This window comes from Botryllus schlosseri, chromosome 1 (assembly GCF_051294905.1).
Source record: "Botryllus schlosseri isolate E-star chromosome 1, Bs_hap1, whole genome shotgun sequence".
NCBI classification, from domain to species: domain Eukaryota; kingdom Metazoa; phylum Chordata; class Ascidiacea; order Stolidobranchia; family Styelidae; genus Botryllus; species Botryllus schlosseri.
In genome coordinates this window covers 9,148,067-9,163,798 of record NC_137236.1, presented here as the reverse complement: position 1 = coordinate 9,163,798, position 15,732 = coordinate 9,148,067, and the positions used below count along the sequence as shown (strand labels likewise).

The following is a 15,732-nucleotide window of genomic DNA, read 5'->3' as shown; positions in this document are numbered from 1 at the left end:
CAATTCTCCTAATAGAATCGATGACGAATCTATGGAAACTAACGTTGATTAACGTAAATGGATTAGCAAATAGAATACAAGATCTGGAACATTATATACAGACCTGCAAATGGCTATCGACGCTACACCCGACGAAATCATGCGCAACGTATATGACGGACCACATAATAATGAAAGCTATCCGATAGTGCGTGATAAATTGTATTTATCGACCCACAAAACCCAACCATTTCAACTACCAACTACAACCATTTCAACTACTTCAACTACAAATTCGCCTTCGACAACGACTGCGATGAGATGACCCGATGATGGGGACGAATCAAACCGAAAGAGTTGCATTTATGAAATTATTGATATTTTATGTATAGCCTACATATTTGAATAAATATCACAAAAACGGATTGAATACACGAACTACCGACCAAGAAGCCAGATATACTTTTTCAAACTACTTCACTGTGTCATTTTCATACCTTCTTATCTACCTGAAGTAGTTTTGACATGTGATGTGTAGCCTATCTGTGCCTTCAGTGTTTTGCGAGCTCAAATAGTACTCACGTCGGCACGTTGGCGATACATCCGTCCAACTGTTTCCATTGTAACAAAACGTTCGGCTAGGGCCGACAATTTCGTAGCCTTCTTTGCAAGAGAAGATACACATCTTGCCGGTCTCGCGATACGGGATGCGCAAACACTCCATTACAACGTTATCGAACAGCGATGGGAAAATAGAGCAGTCGGGTTCTGTAACGACAAGTTACTGTGTGTGTCATTCGTGCAAATCAATAACATACACAAAAATGCAATTCTGTGTCATACGATGTACGGATAAGCGAGACATAAACGAGAGGCTCGATATAACAGCGTCATCGAAGCCTAGCCCCACAAGATAGGACCGTTTTACTACCCAAGTTGAACAACGAGAATATATTCCGCTTTTGTAAAATTAAAATTAAAAAAACACATGGATATTGAAGTAAAATCCTTATCAGAAAGAAATGTAACACTAATCCAGTGGTTCCCAACCGGTGTGCCGCGGCACACTAGTGTGCCAATTGGACTGCTCAGGTGTGCCGCGAGCAAATGCGGTAAACTAGGTCGAAGTATAACAAAAAAACAAACTTTGAGTGTGTCATTGTTGGATTTTCTATTGAATTTACTATATCAAGACACGCGATGTACAATCCGATGCAGTGAACAGATTTAAGGGTGTCGCGACGGCCATAGTAACGTTATCTCAATCAGGCATCCCCATCAGGTCATGGATTGGTTTTTTATTCTGGCTTTTTATTGTAAAGACGCTCTGAGCACAGCAACGTATAGGGTCGCAGAATATCTTAAATCTGCGACGCTTCGTAACTTGCTACTGCACTGCCATGAATGAAACTGGGGCCTCCATCGTCAATGGGTGTGATACGCTAGTTTGCCCACATATAGTAGCATTTAAGACGGTGATAGATAGATAACTAGACTCGGGCTATTGGACCGTGATGTTGAGGTGTGGCCGAAGGTGACCTTTTACTTGTCACCCCATCAGAACCGGAGGCCGAACAGGGACGTGACGTAGTTGATGACCTTTTTCTGTTTTTATTTGTAGTCGTATTCTTGCCATGTCTTCGTTATCGATGATAATTTTATACCATGCCAATATAACATATTTTGATTCCTGAGATGCCAACTTATAGCACGGTCCACTTTTTGTAAGATATTGCTTTTGCAGATCCGAGGACGAGTAGGAGCCAATATAAACCTCCAACACCTAGGAAGGCATTCCCATCATCGAGAAATGTATACTCATTTGGAAGTGATGTTCACGTTTACAAATTGATATTGCCGACATAGCCATTCACATTGCGATTGTTAGGTAGCGTGCCAGCATTGCAGGTAAAATGTAGGCTCAGGGCGCAACGTAATGTTGCAGGCGACAAATTTGAGAATTGAGAAGTAATGTTGATCAAATTATATCAGTTAACAAATTTCACCGGTCCTGCGGTTTATCATCCCGGTTTGTTGGAACTGCAATTGACCAGCAGCTGGCTGCCATGCAGTACGACTCTTGACTGAGGTATTGCTATCCTCGCAGAAGCTATTACACGATCTGCATGGAAACGCGTTTGGCTTCCAAGTATAGACACCTCTATACGCGTCTGTATTTGTTAGTGACGATCGCGATTGGACTCTTCCATGCGACGGTTAATTACATCGGCAACGAGGTAGTGGGCAGACTTTGTTGTCAAGCCAGTCTTATGAAATTAACCTCAGCCTGAAGTTTGAACGAGATCTCAGCAAGCAAGTTATGTGGCAACAGAGGTAATGGTTGATAATTCAAAACCTCACACGGATTGAGAGAAAGTCCTTATTCTTGCCTGCAATAAAATTGTAAAAAAAGAAGAATTGAAAACGATCCCCATGTTAAATTATACCATTCGTAGACGTATATTTGTGAAATGTCCGCAGAGATAAAAGAAAACTTAATTTCTTCTTTGAAGCAGCGAAAAGCCTACTTAAGAGCACCGAAAAGGCAGAAGTAGGCTACTTCGTCAGTGACCACTGACCAGTGACCACCTATATAAGACTGCGGTTGCTGCTATACGCATTCTGGTAGTTTGCTTTTGCCGTAAGCCAAAAGAGTTCAAAACCACTGTGCTAGTGTGCCGCGAAATCTTTTTCATTTTCAAAGTGTGCCGCAAGGTCAAAAAGGTTGGGAACCACTGCACTAATCAGTCAAGTTCATTTCAAATTTGAGGTCATATGCAGCTGTAGCTTGAGAGCTCAGAAGTCTGCGCGAAGTCTCACCTCCACATATTGGAATGCTGGAGGACCAGCTACCTGTCACTTGACATATCACTCTGTGACTTCCCAGAAGCTTTCTGTTTTCTGGGCAAGAGAACTCGCAGACCGATCCGATCGTTGTATTGTCCGTGCACTTTTTAGTCAGTCCGTTCCGCTCTTCTATCACGCTGCAAATGATGTCTAAGGAAAACAAACCTCGGCGGCTAACTCTCATAATACAAGCTACTTCGCAAAAAGGAAATGTCTACTACCCCCAGCTGATAGCAACTTAATAATCAGATCTATTCAATACTCGGGATCTGTTCTTTGGAAAAATTGCCGCAATGAATGAATGATATCTACAACTTGTTTCGAAATTGACTTTGATTAAAATTACTGAGCTCGCAAAAATTGGAAATGGAATCAAATTCCTGATTAGAAAAACAACAACAAGAAAAACAAGTTCAGTTCATGTCAAATGAGAGTTGACTCTCACAAGCACGAGAATAGCAATGTTTGTACACAGGCATATGGCTTGTTTCGCACTATACAGTTATCCTGTCTATTTTCAGTCAAACCAAAAATTTGATTAGAAATCAAATGGGTGCATATATAAACATTCCATGAATTAAAATAGGATTATTAGCATTACGCTCTAATTAGACAACCATCTAGTTGTTCAAGTGTGCCTAGGACAGGGGTCACCCACCAACACACCACCCGCGAGGTCATATTTTGCGGCCCGCGACCTGATTTGAGATTTCGTAAGAACGCTTATTGAAGCATTTTGATTGATGAAATTGATGACAGTTTAAAAGTATTGTGGTTGTTGGTTGCCCAAGATTACCATTCCTCACCAATAGCTGATACGGCTTCGGCGAAGATCATAGTATTCTATGATGGGGGAATTAGTTGACATGAATGGACTGGGCATATTGCCTTGCCGTTTTGAGTTGACTCATGCTGATTTATTTTCACTTCACCACCGAGTGAAGTCCGAGTCCCAGTCAGTTCTCGAAGGTTTGAGTCCGAGTCATTGTCTTTTTAATAGAGTCCGAGTCAAAGTCGTTGTGTGCAGCTGTTCATTGTCGTGTTCAACTCTGCGTGGGTGATATTGAAGGCCGCGCATTCATACTGATATTCCTCCCTTTACACAGTTTATGTCCCTATTTCGCAAGCACCAGTACTGACACATGAAATACCAATAATGTAGTAGCTCACTATTCTTTCAAGTCACAACAAAATACATGTCTTGGCTGGTCATGTCTCGAGTCAAATTGCTTGGTCGAGTCATGTGGAATGACTAGATTACAAGTCGAGTCAACACACAAATTGCCTAATGCCGAGTCGAGTCATATTCCATATTTTATATAATGTCTGCAGTCAAGTTGAACCACCAAAAATCGTGACTCGAGTCATTACAACCCTTGCCTAGGGCCTATCATTTGGAATGCATTACCACAACTTATGCGTTAGTTGTATGATGAATTCTTGTGGCAGATTCAAAAGGCGCATTTGACTACTTCTTATCGTCATATAGCAACGCTGTTGCCTCAACTGGTCCTGACATTACTTCACTATCATTACTATCACTGTCATTTGCAATTGCTTCTGTCACTAAGTGTGGAGACCAAAAGTCCGGCTCAGCGGCTGTTGGATGCTTGCTTAGCACGTTATTCTAGACATACCGGAGACCAAACGTGTGTTTTTATCAAATCTGCGGGCGATAAACCTCGCATTTTTAAACCACCTTGGCACCTACCCTTGCTGGTATAATACCGCTGAATGTGGCACAAGGAAGAATTGAGTTTGAGGAAAGCTGAATTGCACCAATTTGAGGTGCAGTATGATAGGATAAAATAGTTCTTGTATTTAAGCCATAGGAATAGAATCTAATTCTCTATAGTTTGTCAATTGATTATATGACTTCTACAGGCTTACCATACGCCCTCTTTTAAGAGGATTTGTCCTCTTTTTTGACTTTTTTGAAAGTGTCCTCGGAGGACGCCCTTTTGTCCTCTTTTTTGAGATTTTGTCCTCTTTTTTGAAAATTTAGGTCAGATTTAGAGCAAATTGCGAGTGATATGCCGCAAATTAGCACAAAAGAGAAGCTCCGGCGGGTATTTCGGAGTGAAAAACGGTGATTTTAGCTCTGAACGAAAATATGACCTTTTTTTTTAGTCATCCACCTGGCAATGTCGAGAGAAAAACGGCATTTTGAGCTCTGAGCGGGAAAGATAACCTTTTACCTTTTTTTTAGTCAACCGATCACAAAGTGGGAAAAATTCACCGGTTTTTGAGAATTCTACTCCGGTTTTGCAAGCTGCAAATTTCTGAAAAAGTGTCCTCTTTTCAGATTTCTAAAATATGGTAAACCTAACTTTTATGACTGTTGATTTCTAATTGTTCTTGAATTTGATTGAATTACATGCATTGCGATATGCGATGTCAGGCCCGTTGTGAAAATATATTTTTGAAAGTGTTAAGGCGGGGGTTGACTTATGACAAAGTAATGCTTGCTAAATGTAGTGGTCAACACCAGTATCAGGTGAGAAGGAAACATCTCGTCGAATCAGCTAGTCGTGAATACCGGCGACCGTGCGTCTTTTTCGTACACAATCCAACAGTCGTACAGATGGCATGTTAATATCTTTAGAAAGTCTTTCATGTGGCACATTTTTTCTTTAGTAAACCGTGATTCGGGTAAACGTCGAGGTACAGTTCATTCCCGGCGAACACGAAGCCAGACGTCATGGCAACGGCGTTTCATGATTGATGACTTATTTCAAGCAGTGCGCAGGAGCGGGGACTCATGGGTCAGCACAATTTTTCAATTTTCAGGCTCCGCTAAACCAGTCCCAGAAATCAACATTGGACACCGTTTATCTAAGTCAGGGGTGGGCAAACTACGGCCCGCGGGCCGCATGCGGCCCTCGACACCGTTCGGTGCGGCCCGCGAGAGTCTAAAGAAACTTATTAAAAGTATTGATAAAATCGTGGGACGATAAAATCGAATTAATGCTGGGACTTGGTTAAACTTTTTCTTGGTATTCACCATGATAATTCTAAGGCAGTGGTTCTCAAACTGGGGGCGCACTCACCTTGGGGGCGTGAAAGCATCTGAAGAGGGCGCGAAGCCGAGCTCAACGGGAAAAAATTTTCGCGCTCCGCGCGATCTACATACAATTCATTATTATTGCTCTGTATTTATTTTAAATTTCATTTTGAAAAATGTCTCATCCACAGTCGTAACCTACCATGCCATCTAACTATCCATTAGGTGGCGTTTTATTATATGACGATAGGGGGGGAGACTCTTTTATCATTATACAGGGGGGGGGAGTTGGAGAACCGCTATTCTGAGGTAAATACTTCCTATCTTTTTTTATGTTTAATTTCTGGCGCGACAGCCCCATCTCAAGGCCCATGTACGCAGTTTGAGAGGTTTCAATTGCTAAACATCACAGAAATCCTAAACGAGATTGACATAATACGGATCATTAGTGTGATTTCGGATTGGCCACTACAGTTTTAATTATTTCAGTGATGTGCTTATAAAAAACAATTCGCGCGTGTGTTAGTTGGATTCGTTTTCTGTATGCGTAGAAATTGGGTATTTATATTTTATCCACACATAGTAGAAGTGTGTTTGAAGCTAACATGGTTATGATGCTGTCTGCATTGTGCGTCCGGGAACTGATCCAAAAGTGGAATTAGTAAATCTATGAACAGATCGCCGCAGAGACTTAAATTTCAATCCTGTTCTAAGAATGTGGACAACTGACTTTCATCTCTATAGTTTTGACTAATTGGTTATTGAGGTCGACCAGCCTATGAAATCTCGCCACTGTTTCTGTACGATATCATCAAAGCAATGTTTGGATTGTTTTAAATAAGCATATATATCATCTCCATGTCCTCACTATATCATCAAATACCCATATTGCGTTTGGGTTTATAATCCCAATTTTATATAGTGCGGCCCGCGAATGGATTCAGATGTTGAATGCGGCCCGCGAGCTCAAATGTTTGCCCACCCCTGATCTAAGTACTTCATATTTATTTATGTGACCGTGTTTTGGGCGTTCAGCGTCTGATTTGAGGTAAAACTTTTGGTCTCCACCTAAATGTTTCTTTTATTCTCAACTAACATTAGTTACAGCCAGATCCTGTAGGTATAGAGACAGTGTACCTGTTTGATCCAGGTGGGATCAGATTAGGTGACCCCTAAGACCGCGGTAGCATTTCCCATCCCATACCGAATACCGGACTTGCGTATTTTTCAACGTCATCATGTTGCCGTCTGCTAATGTTGTATTGCGGCTGTATGTAAATAAATACCCCCTCTCTCTCTCTCTCTCTTTCTCATCTGCACAAAAATTCTGCTCAGCTGAACGCATAGCCTACCTTCGCACGTAGCGGGAATTCCGGACCATTTGCTGGTGACGCCGTCGCACTTCCTCACAGTACTGCCGTGAAGTCTGCTGTTTCTAAACATCGAAATGATAATTCATAATCGTAATTCCTCGTGATTGAGCTGGGCAAAACCGAGTACGCGAGTGATTCGAATCTGAATCGAGTGATAGACTTGGAGTCAATTAGACCAATATTTCATATTATGGCGTCACACCATTGCGATTGATATGGAAAGTTCAAATATGTACATTTTACGCGACCACAAACTGTATATCGCCAGATCTATATCACATTGAAGAATATTTGGTATTTTATTTGGTATATCCGCAGGGTTGTAACCAAGTTACAAGGTTTCGAGTCACAAGTCAACCACTCTGTTATAGTTTTGATTCGACTCGAGTTGAGTCATTTTACATTCACCACAGAGTCGAGTCTGAGTCCAAGTAATCTAGTAGGGGATCGAGTCCGAGTCACAGCGTTTTGACTTGAGTCCGAGCCCAAGTCATTATGTTCACTGTTCAGTTTTCATTTCAATCCGGTTCTACTCACTTTTTCAACTCGGCTCGAGTGATATAGAATGGCTCACATTATTAATATCGTAATTTTACTCGGTCCCAACACTATATGACCCCATTTCCCAAGCATCAGGAATGATAGACGAAATACCAAACATGTGGTGACTTTACTGTTCTTCTAAGTTGCAACGAAATGTTTGTCTTGGCCGTCCAAGTCTCGAGTCATGTGACTTGGTTCGAGTCATGCACAATGACCCACGTACCAGTCGAGTCATTACAGAGATTGACTCTCGAGTCTAGTCGATTCGATTTACGCATTTGAAAAAATGATTTGAGTGAAGTCGAGTCACCGAAAATTCACGACGCGAGTCAATACAACTCTGATATTTGGTATTTTATTCGACCCTACCTATTTCAGTCGCTTTGTGACCGAGCAGTTTGTTGATCACGACTTTAAAGATAGGTAATTTTCACTAACGTACGTGGCTTTATACTACATGTTTCGTACGCTGCGATACGAACAATCGCGGTTTGCAGCCACACACAGTTGAAAATATAGTGGTGTCGAAACTATAATCATCGTTTATATAATTTTCTCTTCGTGGCACGAAACGTATGACATCAATACTCGAAAAAACAACAACTCTCAACAATCGTCTCGAATCATCAGAATTGATGCTTGATTCATATGTGAGTACTCTGATCATTGTGCCCAGCCCTAGTGATGACATCACTCACGACAAACATCGGAAAGTACAGACGGAACCAGGTCGGTTTCCTTTGGTGCAGGAGATCAAACCGTTTTCGTCAGGTACCAGAAACGGGCATCTGGATTCAAAAGGGGGATGAAAGTGGTCTGAAAAACAGCAAGATTGTCGTCGATAATCGTATATTAATGACGCTCAATCAGAGGCACTATCATTTTTTATCAGTTCAAGACAAAAAATGCACAATGCGATGTGAGGCAGTGTTGGAATGACTCGAGTCATAACTTGACGCGAGTCAGACTCGAGTAACTTTTTTCGTATGATTTGACTTGACTCGAGTCACTTTGCAAAAATAACTTGACTTGTCTTGACTCAGCGTTTCAGAAATGTTGATTGACTCGTGCAGGATTTACGAGTCAATTTCAAGTCATCAAGTTACGGTGTTCATAGAAATGACTGATCTTGCATATTCGGATTGTGCGCGATACGTTGGTTTGACCCGTGACAGTGAGCATTCACTCAATGATTGTGCGTATGACTGACACGCAATTGTTCTATCACAAATAAATTGACCGCAAACGAAGTGATCGGAGCTAACAGCTTACGTTGTCGTAAACTAGTAATAAAATAATCTAATGGCAAAGCATCTATCTCTATTCTATATACTGCTCACTGTGGTTGGTACCCAATTCAACCAAACATCTTGTATGATTTAAGTCTAATTTTATTATAGATCATAAGTTTATATTATTTGTCGACCATCGGTGCAGGCTTAAATTGTATTTCACGGATGTGTAGGTGGCTACTGCATTGCATCAGATCGATTCGTTTCAACTTTCTGAGGTTTCGTATTCTATCCTCTATATTTTGGCTGGGACTGAGGCTATACAGTTACTTATAGGTAGTTTCGAAGTTCTTCGTATGCCTTAGCGACACGACGCCTTCTTGCATGTTTATTTACCTCTGTATTGGTCCCTCCATTGAAAATAAAAGGCTACTTTCAGACAGTTATGAAAATGAAATAACGTAATTATGCCTCGTACTCCGAAAAATCAACTTGACTTGTGACTTGACTTGTGACTTGACTCTGGGAGGCACAAAATTTTAGTATACAATTTTATACTTCAATTTTAATGGAACATATTATTCAATTAAGTTTGCCGACATTTCTTGATTATTTAGTAGGTATACCCACTTTCGGACAAAATACCAATAAATAATTTCACAGAACCAAGTCAACTATGTTTGCAATCATGTTCGGCGATTGATTAGCAAGTTTTATTAAATCTACTCTCCACAGCGACATTGTGAGAAAGCAATGATACTCACCATCACCGACACATTCGGGCGGATTCAGGACACTCCACGTTCGATCTCTTCTGCATACTGATCTTGACGTGCCCTTGATTTTGTAACCCGGCATACAGTACCACCAGCACATCGAGCCCACCTTTTCTCCATTGGTACATCTGATGTAACTCTTCTCTGGGGACGGCAGTTCCTTGAAGCATTCTGCGAAGAAATGGACTCTCACTTTACTAGATAGATATAGATAGTTTTTTGTATGGAAAAACGACTAATCCCTTACCGTTCAAACAGGGCACTTCGACTTCGTTGCATAGGTTGCTTCTGCACATGCATCTGCACGCCGCGTCTGTGATTCTGAATGAAACGGTTGTTTAGATCAATAGCTACATTGTTTTTCAGATTGGATTACAATTAGAAATATATTTTCCGATTTTTTTTCGAAGTAAATTAGAGAGAGTTAGAAAGAGTTATGTCCACATGGTTTTTACCGATTTAGACTAAAATTAGGATGATGGCTAAACATTTGTTTTGATTATAATAAAATGAGAATTATGGCTACACATTTTTTCCAAATTAAATAGGAATTTTAATTATTGCTGGAATGAAAATTCAATTCAATTACAAAGTTAAAGAGATACAACAAAATTAATGTTCAGTTCATATCAAATCCTAGGTCGTCCTCGTAAGCATTAGAATGGCAAATTTTTGTACACCTAGGTCGTTTCGAACGATTCAGTTCTTCTGTGGCATATTCGTGATAACCAAGAATTAAGCTTGAATTGAAATAGAAACATTTCACAAATTAAATTACAGGTATTTCGCTCTCAGTAGTCTAATTTAACAGTGGAATTTTCGATTGCTGTCCAAGTCAGCTTGGAACGGATCAGTAAAGCAAGAGATTTCCACTTACTTCCCCCGTCCGGAACATGCAACTGTTACGTCACTTCCGTTCTGGATCTGTCCTCCAAGTTCGGGCCGCCATTGCGAGCAGCGTTTCGTGATTTTCGGCACTCCCTTCGAGTACCGCACCTCGTTGAGACACGCGTCCTTGTCGTAGGAACATTCGAACTCGTTGTCCGGCCCTTTGCACTCTGACAAACAACTCAACAGATTCGTCTCTGGTGGAGCTCCCCTATTGTATATTGAGTCATTATTCCGGACCCATCAAATATTTCCTATGAAAGTTACGATGGATAGAAATGAAAAATGACACAAAAGTTGAACTTGTTTAAGGCAATCCGCCAAAAGATAATTTCATACCACTCCAAACCCAGACTGAAGGTATGCCGTGATACAAGGCGGCAGCAAAGACCACGGTGGCGAGATATCGTAGTGGTATAATCCACAGCTGCAACACCAATGGATTGTGGGTTCGAGTCCGACCGAGGTCGTCTACAGAATTCGTACCTAAGTGTTAGAGGTTTATCCACGCTTTTCCTCGCCATCTTATCTGTGAGAACGGTGTCTTATAAAAAGAAAAGCCACGAAATGGGCCATACTATAAGTTGACAAACACCATGAATACCACAAAAAAAACAATCACCACGATGGGGACGCTTGGGAGCGAGAGAGACTGAAGTCTGAGTGAGAGAAAAAGTGAAAGACGTCCTCAGGATTACGAAAGGCAAAAACATCTAAACATAACGAAAATTCGTCTCATAGTGCACAAAGCCTGAAAAGGGCGATCAGTGCCTCTGTAAATGTGCTATTACCAATATTAATATTACCGCGGAGGGAATTTTCCGCCTATTTATTTTATAACGAATTTCTTTGTTGGTAATTTCCCAGTTGACGAAGCAACAAACCGCTATCTCTCCACACAAGGCTTCTTATTACCACAGATGGTCAGTAACGGAGCATACTTCATGTAGATTTTGTCTACTCGCACTACTGCCTCAATTGGTTATGATGTAGACTAGGCCAAGAATACTTACATTTAGACATACTTGTAACTCGCTATGTCTACTTACACATGAATAGTCATGGACGGCGTTACTTCTACCGCTACATGAGTACCTAAGACGGCAATACTGACCACTTTGCTCATTACTACGCTGGCTATCATTTATGCAATATTACTAGGACAGTTTCCCGTGAACTAGAGCAACAGCCGGACGAGTCCGCTTAATTCAGATGCCTGATAACCCGCATAGCCACTTCATTCGGCCGAAATGCTTGTTCATAAAAAATCTCCTTTTATTCCGGGCAATTCCTATCTGAATTCGGACACAGGCTCGCAATTCGTTTCATTAGATTATGACACAATAACCAGTACTTGGTTCGGCTAGAAGTGAGCGCAATCAAAGTGTCGGAATTAAACGGTTTCGACTTTAACTAAAATAGTGGTTCCAAACATTTTCGCCCATATCGCCCCCAAACGTCCCCTTGTTTTTAAAAACCATCTACTGGGATACGATATCTCCCACGTTAGGAACCACTAAACTAAATTATGTTGTCCCTGCGGAATCAAAGTAGCTTTAATCCTTGTCAATTTTACACATTTTGATAAAATTAACTTTATGTATAATTTTCATACGCTTTCGGACATATCATCAATGGTAATGATCAATTTTGAAAAGGAAAAAACAAATGAAAAGTTTACAAACAATTAAATTTGAAAAATAGGTCTCAAAATTTGAAAAATGGACATAGGCTGCTTCGATTCCGCCACGGCGAAATGAAGACTCAGACACCACAGGCGTAGAATCAATCAGCGTCGTTCCAACCATATGACTTACGTTCGTTGTCAGACATCGCGTTGCACGTGTAGCATTGTTGAGAAGTCCTGACCACTTTTTGCGGGCGTGACCCTATCGGACGATCTTTCGCGTAAGCTTGTATTCGTATGAGGTATTCTCTCTTAAAAATATGAAAGTGACGCTCCGTTTCACACCAGTATGCGAAAACATGGATTCAAACACTTATAAGTAAGATATACAATTAAATAATCTACACAATGTATTTTTCCGATTCTCTACTAGTTTCTGACGATTACCCCTGTCGATGTCAGCCGAAAATATTCGGGTATCTTTCAATACCAACATATTATTCAATTGTATACTCCAGTAAATTGTTCTGTACCTCTAATAGCCCATTTATATAGGATATTTTAGTCTGCATACGAAAAAAAGTTACAGGTTTACAAACGCACTCCTGGGTTGAGATTGCCCAATGTCGTCGATCTTTTCCGGCCGTGCAACCAAATTCCGATCGCTTGGTTACCAACTTTCTTGCCGTCCACCCATTCTCTTGCGTTTACACTGATAAATAGGAGCCGCAATTCAGCAAAGCTGTACCGACTGCGAATATAGTTAGTTGACAGGGTAAACTAACTTCTGTTTTTTCGAGAAATTTTAGTTATTAGTTGCGGAGTAGTAAAAGCGAGTAGCTCTAGATCTAGTATTAGTTGATAGTTCTGAAAGTGTCTAGTTCTAGTTGCAGATTCAAAAAATGAAGATCTCTTATTTTAGTTGTAGTTGCAGATTTTTAAAAGTGAGTAGTTCTAGCTCTAGTTCAAGTTGCGATTTTTTTTCAAGTCAGTACTAATAGTTCTAGTTGCGGATTCGGAAAAATGAGTAGTTTTAATTCTAGTTCTAGTTGCACATTTGAAAATCCAGTAGTTTGTACACGTCTTCATGTCAGACTTTGGTGATTTGAGTGCACAACGTCCTATACCATGATCCTGTTTCTGTTCGTTATGAGTGTTTCCATCGTATCATGCGTAGGCCATAAACAAAGGCGGTTAAAAACCTCGTGAACTCGACCTCTCAGGTCACACGATGTAAACCTCGATTATCACGCTAACATGCGTTAATTACTTGTCAGCGGGATTCCGCTGCAACGTGCGCCCCGAGGAATTTGCGGTCACGTTCTTGGCACGGCAAATTGAAAGTATATGGAAGTTAAATGGAACGTGGATTCACTTAAAGTTGCTTTCAAGTGCAATGGAAAGGCATTCAAAGCTTGATATTCGCACATGCAATAGACTTTCATTTCAATGAAATAAGTAACACTTTACAGCAATACACACGTTCGTTTCTGATGAGAGTTAGCCAAAAAATTATTAGTGAATATTGGCCAAATATCTGTATATATAGCGTGGATATCGGTATCGGCTCATATATTTGATATCGATCTGGGTCTACTGTTACCACCAGATTCACTTACTAATACATGGTTGCTCCTTGGACATAGTTGAACCCGACTTCGACCGAAGTCGCTCTTACGAATAAGATATTCACTTCACCGCTGTTGCCGTAAGGCCTTCCAGATTGGCCTGATGTCCCAGAAAGAAATATAACAAATGTAGAAATAGATAAGATGGCTCCCAAAATCCGGCCGAAATTCATCGTCGGTTAGGAACGCGCTAGAAGATCTGAAATAGAAAAGGGTGCGACCTCTCATTTACTATCAAGTTAAGGATTTCATAGATTGCTGAAAAATATGTTGTAGTCAAAAGCATTGAATTTAGATGCGGTATGAAACTGGAATAACATGCAAGTATCATTGACCATCATTTACGGACAATAGAGCGAAATAGGGACACGGCGAAGTGTTTCTTCTTTGGTTAAGAAGCGGAAATTGTGGAACGTAGACTGAACCAACATTTAAATGAGATTTGATGTGCTAACAGTCTGACACTCTACTATGTCAGGAGTGCAATGTTGGTAGAAGAATCTGATAAACACTTTTTGCTACATTGAGTGAAGTATCGACACCAAAGAGAGACAAGTACTTAATGCTACATGAACTGGTTAAATTTGAATGTGAAAGATGATCTCACAGACCCAAAGATATTGGACGGTGCCGTTGAATTCGTCATATCTTCAGGTAAACTTATATAGCATAGCTAATAGCGCTTGTATAACTAAATGTGTATACTCCTGTTTCGGGTACAAATTGACGTTGTAACTTCAGCTACTATACTTGAGTACCGACGATGATTATTTTGACCACAGACTGCCGCAGTTAAAACACAACCATATGAGTATTGAGAAAAGCACTTCGTTACCGACCACCTTTCTTGATGAGCACTAATAAATTGTCGAGTCACGATATTTTCGTGGACTGCCGAAAAATAAGTTCTCACTCGATCAAAATATCGGTCGTCTTTCATTTTCAGGAACACTGGCGAAAAACAACGAATTTATATGCATTTACGGGGAGATAGCCGACGTGTTAGTAAAGATATCATCAAAACTCTGGCTAACAACTCAACGGACTTGCAACTCTAGCCTACCAGACTAGGACAATTGGATAATTGCTGTTGTGGTTATTGTTGAATTTTTGGTGCTCGGCAGCACTGGTCTTGTGCACCAGGTCGATTAGTTATATATCATTCCATTAAATCTCTCTTCCGGAAAACAAAACAAATTATAATATGTCGTGGCGGGATGGGTCAGTATGTTATCTATGAAGAAAGGCACGCTGTGTTCCCAAGCTGCGCCTTCCAGGTACTCCCGTTCGCAGGAATATTTTGAACAATGAATGAGGAAATGTTCCACATTTTTTGTCGCTTGTAAGTACTACATAACCCGTCTTCGTGGCTTCCAATTCGGAACAGGTGGTTGGCAAGTTCTAGCTGTCTCATTAGACTAATTTATGACATGTTTCTATCCACCCATATTATTTCTAATGTAATGTTTGATATTCCTGATTATGCGATACAGGACGACTGTATCGTGCGAAACGAGCCAAGCTCGGCGTGCAGACATTTGCCATTCTCGCGCTTTTGTGAAGGGGCTCCGATTTGATATAAAGGGAACATGGTTTTATTGTTTTTCTTTCTAATTCGGAATAGGAATTCAATTTCCAAGTTTTTGCGAATTCAGTAATTCTGATTCTAATCCAATTTGGAATGAAACTGTGTAGCTCTAGTTCTAATTCGAATATAATTTGGAAAGCTCTGATTGTCTAACGCTGTTCGCAGCACGAATCTCACTTCTCAACTGTTAGCGGCTTCTTATACAAAAGCCAAAATATACAAAAACAGTGACTTTTTTTTTGCGGAA

At 40.6% G+C, this 15,732-nt stretch overlaps 1 protein-coding gene across 2 annotated transcripts in view; it reads right to left on the bottom strand.

Annotated features, from left to right (window-relative positions):
• The window catches only part of LOC145454473 (P-selectin-like), a 91,408-nt gene extending 76,748 nt beyond the window's left edge, over positions 1–14,660 (bottom strand). The window contains exons 1-7 of one of the 2 annotated variants that reach the window (XM_080332496.1): positions 13,889–14,660; positions 12,873–12,981; positions 12,460–12,580; positions 10,632–10,812; positions 10,002–10,075; positions 9,743–9,925; positions 8,445–8,562 (exon numbers count right to left, since the gene is read on the bottom strand). In XM_080332496.1, the coding sequence (XP_080188622.1) occupies positions 8,445–8,562; positions 9,743–9,925; positions 10,002–10,075; positions 10,632–10,812; positions 12,460–12,580; positions 12,873–12,981; positions 13,889–14,070 (968 nt within the window). In that variant the 5' untranslated portion in view covers positions 14,071–14,660. The remainder of the gene's footprint in view (positions 1–8,444; positions 8,563–9,742; positions 9,926–10,001; positions 10,076–10,631; positions 10,813–12,459; positions 12,581–12,872; positions 12,982–13,888) is intronic. The other variant, XM_080332552.1, reaches the window with a different exon arrangement.
• Positions 14,661–15,732: the final 1,072 nt, after the last annotated feature.